The sequence below is a fragment of the Phalacrocorax aristotelis genome, chromosome 11 (genome assembly GCF_949628215.1).
Source record: "Phalacrocorax aristotelis chromosome 11, bGulAri2.1, whole genome shotgun sequence".
NCBI lineage: Eukaryota > Metazoa > Chordata > Aves > Suliformes > Phalacrocoracidae > Phalacrocorax > Phalacrocorax aristotelis.
In genome coordinates this window covers 24,136,798-24,146,609 of record NC_134286.1, presented here as the reverse complement: position 1 = coordinate 24,146,609, position 9,812 = coordinate 24,136,798, and the positions used below count along the sequence as shown (strand labels likewise).

General features: G+C 61.6%; 1 protein-coding gene across 1 annotated transcript in view; it reads left to right on the top strand.

Moving 5' to 3' along the window:
* Window positions 1-278: 278 nt before the first annotated feature.
* The window catches only part of BCORL1 (BCL6 corepressor like 1), a 29,820-nt gene continuing 20,286 nt past the window's right edge, over window positions 279-9,812 (top strand). Inside the window, exons 1-2 of the mRNA XM_075106420.1 lie at window positions 279-444; window positions 7,895-8,033. Of these exons, the coding sequence (XP_074962521.1) occupies window positions 7,948-8,033 (86 nt within the window). The 5' untranslated portion in view covers window positions 279-444; window positions 7,895-7,947. The remainder of the gene's footprint in view (window positions 445-7,894; window positions 8,034-9,812) is intronic.

The following is a 9,812-nucleotide window of genomic DNA, read 5'->3' as shown; positions in this document are numbered from 1 at the left end:
GTGCCGTGCCGCGCCGCGCCGCCCGGAGGTACGGAGCGGTGCGGCCCCTCCCCGGGCGGGAGCGGCCTCCCCCCGCGCCCGGAGCCCCCTCCTTCCCTCGCTCGCTCCCTCCCTCCCTCCCTCCCCGCCCGTTCCCTCTCCGGACTCGGCCGGCTCCGCGCAGCCCCCCCGGCGGGCAGGGCTGCCCGCACGGCACGCCGGGAGCCGCAGTCCGCGGGGCGGCGCGGCGGGCGGGCGGCCGCGGCTGCCGGACTACAGCTCCCGTCGGCCCCCGCGGCGGCGGCTCGCTCTCGCCCTCACACTCCGGCTGCCGCTGCCAGTGTCTCCGCCGCCGCCGCCGCCGCCGAACCGCCGCTCGCAGCGCCCGGTGTCCGACCCGTCCGCCTCGGGCAGGGGCCCGCCTCGGCCCGCCGCCCCCCGCCGCTCACACGGCTCGGGAAGCAGGTGCGTGTCCGGTCGCCCGCCCCCCCCCCACCCCCCCCCCGCCCCGACGCCCCGACGCCCGGCCCCCGCTGCCCGGGCACCCCGGGCCCGCGCGGCCCCGCACCCACCGCCGGGGCCGGGGGGGGCTGAGGAGGGGGGTCGGGCCGCCCGTTCCCGTCCGCCCGCCCCCCCCGCCCGGCCGGCCGGGAGTCTCCATGGAAACGGTCCCGGGACACCCCCCGGGGGTGGTGGCGGCGCGGGGGGGGGGGGGGGCGGGCAACGTCCTGCGGCGGGACAGCGGCGGGGCCGGCGGGCACTGACAGCGCCGGGCCGAGGGTAACGGGCGGGCGGCGGCGGGCTCCGCTCCGCTCCCTGCCCCGCGACGGCGCGGCGTGCCGCTGCCCTGCCTTTCGCGGCGGCACCGGCGGCACCTGCCGCTCCCGGGGCGGTGCGGGGGGTCCCGGGGCGCCGCGGCGGGGCGGGGCGGGGGCGGGCGCCGGGGCGGCAGCGCTGCGATCGCGGGGCGGCGGCCGGCGGCGGCGGGACGGCGGCGGGAGCTCGCGGAGTTCGGCGGCGTGGCCCGAGCCCGCCCCGGCCGCCGCCGTGCCTGGGGCCGGCCCCGCCGGTAGCAGCTCCGGGTGCCGGCCGGCCGGGCGCCGGGCGATGGCGGAAGAGCCCTCCCCGGGGGCAGCGCCGCCGCCGCCGCCGCCACCTCCATGTTCGGGGCTGCCCCGGTGCGGCAAGGCGGGGGCCCGGCCGCGGCCACCGGGGCTGCGGGACGGGCTGCGGCGGCGCCGCGCTCCGCCGCGGGAGCGGCCCCGGGGGCAGCTGTTGAGCCGGGGCCGGCGGTGGGGGCTGCGGGAGCCCCCGGCCGCGCTTGCGGGGGCGCCAGGGCGGAGCGGCCGCGGGGGCCGGCGTGTCCCGGGTGGGGGCCTTGCCCGCCACGCCCCGCCCCGCTCCGCCCCGCGGGGCTCCGGCCGCGCCGTGGGGCCGTGGGGCGCGGGACGTGCCGCGGGCAGGGGAAGCCTCCGGGTGGGGCCGGCCCCGGGTCGTCACGGTGGGTGCGGGCCGGGGCCGTGTCGCTGCCCGCCGCCCCGCGAGCCCTGGATGGGTGCCGTGGGGGGCGACCGGGGCCCCTACCCGTGACCAGGGCGATGGTGGGGCAGTGGCAGGAGCGGGCAGGAGGTGCTTTCCGCTGCCCTCGCTTCAGGGGGAACCAAAGTGCCTCGGATGGAGCGGGGGTCCCCGGGAGGTTCGTCACTGGCCCTTCGGTGAGCAGCATCAGTGCCTTTGCCCGAGCGCGGGCGAAGCTGGTTCCAAAAAGCACCGGGGAAAAGGTCTCCCGGGCTAAAATAAAGAGGCAGCAAGTTTCTCCTCCTTCCAGAGCGTCCGCTCTCCAGCACCATCGTCCTGGCCAGAGCAGGGGGTGGATCTGTGTGAAGGAAGGGCCGCTGCATCCCTCACCTTGTGCGGCTTGTCTGCATCTTTTTGGACATGTCTGCATCAGCCATCCCTTCCCCACCCTGCCTTTTTTGCCGCCAGCCTCTGGGTTTAGCTAGTCCGAGTGTCAGAGCTGGAGGCTCTCGGTGCCGGCTCTGTGGCTGTCACCTGGGTCCCGAGACACGTTTCTGGGAGGGTTTTGGAGGCCGGACTCTGGCGTGGTTTGGCCTTCAGAATGGAGCTGCCCTCGGGATCTCCGGGCTCTGGCATGCCCGCTTGTCTCCTGGGGACGAGAGGCTGCGCTTGGTTGCCATATTTCGGACGATGCGCGCCTTCTCAGATAGAGAATTTTTTAACATGATCCTCCCTTAGCAGCTCTCCTTTTGTCAGTCCTTAAACCCATGCGACAGTGGGCTTTTGCTCTGGACAGCCTGGCTGTCTCAAGCGAGCAGGGGCTCAGTGACACCAGTCGCCAGCAGCTGGGACTTATTAAAGGGCTGCCGAATGTGCAGCAAACTTTTTTTAAAAAAAAAAAAATGGGGATGGATTTTCTCTTTTTTTATTTCCAATTCATCGCACCGAGTATCTATAATTACTTGCAGTGTTACTGTGTCTTTAAATCAGCTTAAGCAAATGCATGTAGGCAAAGCCTGGCTCAGCTCCGCAGCAGTCGGGGCTGCTGTGCAGCCAGTGGGAAATCCAAACTGGGCTTGGGGCGGCTGCACGGGCCACGGGCCGGACCCTGCGCCTGGCACCGGCTACCGCCGAGACGCACGGTGGAGGTGGCCGGGCCTGTCCCTGCTGGATTTTCTTCCACACTGGTTGTTCCTGGTCAATTCTGCTATGGTTTCCGACTTCTGCGTGAGCGGTAGCATGATAAAAGATAAACTGTTTCCTTTTTTCAGTTTTTTTGTTTAAAATTTTCCCTGGCTGTGCATCATGTCTGTAGGGAGTCCTGTGAGAGGACTGTCATGATTTTTTTTAGTTTAATTTTTATTTTTTTGCAAGCAGTTTGCTTTAAAGGGTTTTCTGAAGCAATGCTCAGAGCTGAATCCCTCAAAGGCATCTCGGGCAACTCTCAGGACTGGCACCTCTCTCCCGTTGGACCTCTGTACCTCAAATGGATGCCCAACAGTCACATATAAAAACAAATATAATTTCTTGCCTGTGTTACTAATGGCAACGAAGATTGCCAAAGTGAATGAACTATCGCAAGTGAAGGAGACTGCTCCTGCCGACGCAGACCGTTTCCCTCTGGCCCGCCTGAGCCCTGCTGGAGAGCCGCAGGGGCACGTGCCGCCTTTATTGCCTTGCTTTCACTCCTGGCGAAGCAGCCGGCTTGCAGGCGATGCGCTCCAAGTCCCGCTTGGGTTTCCAGCATCCAACATAGTTTTATATTTTGTAGCCCTCCAGGGAAAAAAAAAACACCCTTGCCTTCGAGGTTTCGCTGCTCTCTGGGAATGAATGTTACAAAGGTATCTCCTGCGGGTGTGTTTCCAGGGTCAAAGTGCATCCCTCCCGGCCTTCCACAGTGCCCCCTGGCCAAAGGAGCCGTACAGCACCTTGGAAAGGCGAGCAACCGCCTTTTCCCGATCTCTTGCTGCAGAGGGATGTGTTGGGCTTTCTCCTTTCTGATACCTGAAGGCTGGAAAGTCTCCCTTTCCTTCCTCTGCACCGCTGGCCCACTTAACGCAGCACCCAAGAGCACCGCCAGCGCGAAAGGAGGCACCGCTGGCATCCGGAAAGGACCCGGAGCCCACGCGAGTGTATCGCTTTGCCTGCCACCAGTTCCTACTGCTGTGATCCATGGTGGGATCTCCGGAGCTGGCCCTCAGCCTTGTGGCTGCTACTCCTGCAGTGGGGAAAGGGCGAAGCCGCTGTTCGCCCCGGGGGAGCTCGTGCCATCGTCTGAACCTGGCTGCTGGCGATGGTGCATGTCACCGCTCGTCGGGCCTTCGCTCGACGCCGTTGTGCGGCGCTCTCCTTCCTGCATCAAGGGGGGATACGCCTGCCCCGAGCCCCAACGGAGGGAAGCCTTGTGCTGGGGGAGTTCAGGAGACTGGCTGCAGGCATTTCAGTACCCGTCATCTCGTGCCTTCCTTAAGCAGGGCACAGCTGCGACGGTGGCGATCTGTTGGCGTGCAGCTCACGTGCTGGTGCTGGGACGGGGCGGAGGAAAGGTCAGCGTCTTGAGATCCAAACTATTTTAGTACTCGGAAATGTACGGAGCAGGAAAATGCATGAAGAGCTTATGGCAGGGTCAAGGCAGTGCAGTCCTAAAGCAGAACGTATCCGCGCCGTGAAGAAGTGGTGGGCACAGGTTGTCTCTGTGAGGAGTCCCTTTCTGTACCTGTGGGTCTGGGTTCACCCCAGCGGCCACCGAGGTAGGAGATCGTGGCGCTGGCTGACCTGATCAAAGCAGTACGAAAGTGGGTTAGACCAGGCGGCAACATAGACGTGACATCTGTAAGGGCAAACACCGGCAGTACCAAACCCTCTGGTAAAAACCAAACTCTTTGCTACCTGTGGCTGGAAGTTCAGTGGCAGCCCAGAGGAGTTGCCAATGCAAGCGCTCGAGAAGCTGAGGGTTGAGTCAGGTCAGGATGCTGATCCGGCTGAGGAAGGACTGTTTTTTAGGGAGGGACATGACGGAGAGCTTGCAACTCCGCTTTGCAACTCCTGCACCCCTCTGCCGCATTAATGTTGGGGTGGGCGGTGCGAGTGTGAGGGGCAGCATTGCAGCAGAAAACTTAATGAGGAAGCCTTACCTCCGTCAGCTCGAGTTAGGATCCTCAAGAGCTGGGGAGCAGGCAGGATTTTAAGAGGGGTCAGCATGGAGATTATGTGGGCTTAATTCTCTTCAGCTGGTCGGTGAAGGCAATGGCAGCCTGTCCTGGCATCCTCAGCTCGGCCTGCGTTGAAACTCTGGTTGTCTTGGTGCTGTTGGGGTTTTAGTGCAGGGAGGATTTGTCTAGAGATACTTATTAGAAAATACCATTCCCAAAAAATTTCATCTCGGGAAACTTGTTTCCATTGGCTGGGTAGCGGTTTTTGAGAAGAAGGTATTTCTTGACTTAATCCAAGGGAACTTCCACATGTAGCTAAGTCATCGCTAACCTGAGTAAAGTGTGCTTTTGCTACGAGGAAAACATCTGCTTTGCTTTTTCTGGAGCCTGGAAGAGACTGGTTTGCGGAGTAGCATCCTCTCCTTTTGCAAAACGAGGAGAGGTTTTGTCTTAATGAACAAAAACCCCCTTGCTTTTAATTCACCACGATAGTTTCACTGAAAATCTCCCTGAGGGCTTGTTGTTGGAGGTGAGCATGTTCAGCACCTTTCTTGTTTGCAATTCTTAGAGCACATTTTGTTTTGAGCGGTGAAAGAGCTTTAATATCACACGATGAGCTTCTTCGCACAAAATGCTGTGTCGACGTTCTTATTTTGTTCTAAACTAGTTTTCTTTGGAGTCCACTAGAATTGGCTGGGCACCTATTTACCTAAATCAAAATAAGACTGTGGTTTCATACACACTTCCTTTGGCAGACGTAGCAGATTAAGCAGATTCTCTGCCAGCCTGTGCCCTCTCTCCCTCTTGGTGAACCTTGTCTAGGAGCTAGTATGGGTTAAAACCAGTCCAGCCGGGGGGTGGGATGGGGAAAGGTTTTAAACCAAGATCAACTCCCTGGTCAAGTTTACCCAGACACCGCACAGTTTTGATGACGTGACTGAAGGTGTGAGGGGAGAGAAGGGCTTCAACAGTTTCTTCAAAAGCTGCTTCTACTCGAAGACAGGCATGTGGAACCATGCCCTAGTTGTGTTCTCCAAGGGGTTCCTACTTGTTTAATTACATCCGTTTAAAGTGGCTTCCAGCTGCACCAGTGTAGATGAGAGATTTGCTCGGTTTCCTTATGTCGACTTGACTAAAAGTGTGTCTTGACCCAGGGAGGCTGCAGTTGCTCCTTCTGGTGCGGCATTGCATGGGGAGGCTGCTCATCCCTGCGTTTCTCGATAAACTTCCTGGTCCGCCTTCTTAAGGATGCTGCTCTTTTGCTCTGGCCTGCGCATGAGGCCACATCTGCTGTTTTCCCCCCGTTTTATTCCTTCTCTTGGTTGAAATCTTGATTCTTTTTCTCTTCTGTTCTTCGTTCCCTGTGAAATGCCTGTCTTTGGCACGTGTCCCACATCGTCCGTAGAGGATAGAGGCCAAGAATTCATGAAACAGCGTCTCTCTCTGTTGCTATGTCTCATGGCCGTCGTGCCTCCTCTGGTGACCAGCTCTTACTTGAGTACCCAAAGCGTGCTGTTTCTCCCGGCTCCTCACACTACCCTGTTAACGCTTTTCCCTTGCCCGACTTATTCTCGGGTCATGCCTGATCTGTGCTTGTTTGAGGCTTCAGCTCGTCTCAAACTTCTTTTCCACATCGTGCAGCCGCATGCATCCCCGTGCCCCGTTGCACAGAAGGTTCCTTTTGATTTCTCCCTAACCATCTGTCCTGCCACTGTGCTCAGGGGCAGAACCTTTCCCCTCCCCTTCTTTCAGTTTAGCCTAAGATGGTGAAATCCCCGCAGATTGTTTGTTCCCCTATTTCCTTTATGTTGCATTTCTCTCCAAGCACCAAAAGACTCCTCCCCTTCCTGCTCCAAGCCACCTCTCATTCTCTTTGGGTATGACCCTGCTCTCTGTTTTAGCGTCTGCCCGGCTCCCCCTTCGTTATATGGTATTTCTTCCACTTTACAGCACGTGTCTCTGAGCAGGTTTTCCCCTCCTCTCCTGACCTCTGGTTTCCTTAGCCTGTTGGCTCACTTGTGCCTTCGTCCGTCGCTTCTTTTTTTGCAAACAAGGTGCCTTGCCTCGATTTCTCCCATGTGCCTGGCCCTTCTTTTCTGTCCAGAGCATCCCCACGGGCACATCAGGGCTGAGGTGAGGGTCCCTGGCAGCAGATGCGTTCAGAGGAGTCACTCAATTCCACGACTCGATCCCTTGAGCTGCTGGCGGCTGTTTCAGCACAAACGGATGGTGCAAGCTGCTTCTTGTCCTGTTCAGAGCTTGTGTCGCCAGGAGTTTGTCAGGGAAAAGAAAACCGACAGAGATTTGGGATCATGTGTCACTTTCAGCTTCTTCCCACCCTCACCCGCTGCACCAAGAGCGTGGCCGTGGCCCTGTGCCTGCTTTACCTTTGGGTATTTAATGTTTCTCTGAACGAAGAACCTCTTTGACGGCCTCTCTCTGCCTTGTGCAGTCAGTCCTGCTTGGTTCAGCCGCGTCCACTTGTTAGCAGAGTAGATCCTCTCTTCCTTCGTTGCTTTTTCCCTGATACGACTTGAGCAGCAAAGCTGCCTTAATGCTTGAACACCCAGCGCTGCACGATTGGCTGCAACGTTCTCCCTCGAAAGCTCCACCCCGCCGACGGTGCGTCTTGGATGCTCACGGATCTCTGGATTTCCTCATGTTTTCCAGCCGTAACTCCACTCGATACCAGCACCTTCCCGACAGAGTGAGGGGATAATCGCTTGTCAGCACGTCTGACAGCACTGTTGGCAAACCTCTGCTCCCCTTCAGGGTCCCCCAGCTGCCTCCTTGTTCAAAAGGCTTTCCCCTTTGAACCCGCCACGGGCTGGTTTATGAAAGCCCTGTGAGGCCTTGGGGGATGTTAGCATTTTAACAGACCATCATCTTGGGTAAAGCTCTGTCTTGTGGCTCGCTACACAGTGCTGGACGTTTTTCTGGAGGGAGAAGAAAAGTGGAGGAATCTTTCAAGGGATGTGTGTGTGTGTGAAGATGTCCGTGTGAAACTCTCAGGGTAGCCAGAGGCTTTTTGGCAATAAAATTGTTTAATACGAGGATGTGCAGACTGTGGCTTCTGTCCCAAGGCGCTGCTCATTTCTTCTGTCCCTCTTCCAGACAGATGCGTAGCATCTCCAGGTGTTGCAACCCGTCTGCCTGGCGGTGACGCTGTGGATGGGTCTCTCTGAAGTGTAGTTGAAGGTGAGCGTCCTGGGGAGAGTTACCAATCCTCTGTGTTTCTTTTGTAGGCAGAGCGGCCCCTCGAGCCCCAGCAGGTCCCGGTCGGTGACGAGCAGCTGTCATGATCTCTACAGCACCTCTCTATAGCGGGGTGCACAACTGGACCAGCACAGAGCGGATTCGCATGTGTGGCCTCAACGAGGAGAGGTGAGGTGCGTGGGCGGCGTGGTAGGGGATGGAGGAAGAGAGTGGAGAATGTGAGTTAGGGATCTGGAGAGGCTACGGGAAGGGAGCTGATGCTGGCTCAGCCTGTTTTTACTAGGGTGTAAAATGGCCTGTGGCTTGAAAGAGCCGCAGGGAGGGGATGGACGTGTGGTCAAATGGTGGCATTCTGTGACGGTGCCCACCTCCCGTGCCCCAGCGAGGAGGGCCTGCAAGCAGAGTGCTCTGGATGTCTCTGCGGAGGAACCGTTGGGTGTGTGTAGCTGTATTGCCTCCATGGCGTTGGTGGGTGACGAGGCCGAGGGTTGCTTGCCTGTGCTATTGGCTTCACCAGACCTGCGCTCTTAACTGCATGGGAGGGAAGGAGCTTGACCCACTGCGAGCCAAGCTGCTAAGAAGAGCTTTCGGTGACACAGGAGGGTTAGTGTAGACCAAATGATTAGATGGGAGGGTTGTGACATGCCACCAAATAGGAGATTAGGGAGGATTAGTGGCTGGGAGGCAGAATCGATCAAGACGAGTTCCTGGCCCGCCCCGCGTCTTTGCATCGCCTTTTTACTCTCGCAGCTCTGGGGTCTTGTTCTTGAAACTGATCGGTTTGTGGCTTCCTTGCGGCTACTACGTCTGCTCAGCACACTTGCCGTAGCCAGAGAAGTTTTAGGGGCTCAAAGGCAGCGCGCGCCCGTTGCTCCTCGCTGCGGGTGTTGAGGCTTTTCAGTGGCGAGCCCTCCGAGGGCCGGTCGGGAGGGACCGGGAAGCGCTCAGGCGCTCGCTCGGGGCAGAAGCGCAGGCAGAGATCATCTTCAGCCCTCAGCAGCCGCCTGGCCCGCTGTGCGTCCCTCAGATAAGAGCTGGGGATGGCGCTGCCCTCTGCCTCGCCTAACGCGCTCGGAGCTGCTCCCGGTTTACAATAAACACTGAAGTTCGGGGCTGGCCGCGGTCGGGCCCTCTCCCGGCTCAGGGCCGGCCGGGCGGCACCGGGCGGGCTCTGCCCGGCCCCGCCGCGGCTGGGTGTCGCGGGCTCCCCCGCGCCGCGGGCCGGGGCCGGAGGCGGGCAGGCCGCGCCGCCGCAAGCGGGGCAGCCCCCGGGGCCGTCCCGGCGGCTGCTGGCAGGGCCTGGGCCCAGCGGCTGCGGGGCAGGTCCGGTCCGGTCCCGCCGAGCCTGCAGGTGGCCGAGGGCGGGAGGGGGCCGGGCCGGGGCCGCGCCGGGCCGCGCGGGCCGGGGCCGCGCCGGGCCCCGCTGTCCAGCTCCCGGCCGCTCGCCCGCGGTGCCGCGGGCAGCCAGCTGCGCTCGGGCGCCCCCTGGCGTCCCGCCGCCGCCGCCCGCGGGGACTCGGCCCCGGCCCCGCTCCGCTCCGCCCGCCCGCCCCGCCGCAGGGCTGCGGGGGACCGGGCTGCGGCGGCGGGATGGCTCCGGCACCCCCGTCCGGCCCCCTCACGCCGGCGGGGCGGGGCTGGGCCCCGGCGCGGGGCTGGGCCCCGGGGCCTGCCGCCTCCGGGCGGCCGGGCGCCGCTCCCCGAGCCCGCTCAGCCGCGCCGCGGCCCTCCGAGCTCCCCGCAGTAATGATGGCCTCTCCGGCCGGCTGTGGCCGCGGGGCCGGGCGGGAGAGGGCCCTGCCAAGCCGCCGCCGAGGGGGCGGGAGGGCCGGAGCCCCTCAAAGGGCCCGGGCTGTCGCTGGGGCTCCGGAGGGTCGGCCGGGGCTGCCTGTGGCGGTCGTGGGGCGGCCCGGAGTGTGGTCCCAGTGCTGGGGATGCGGGAGCCTG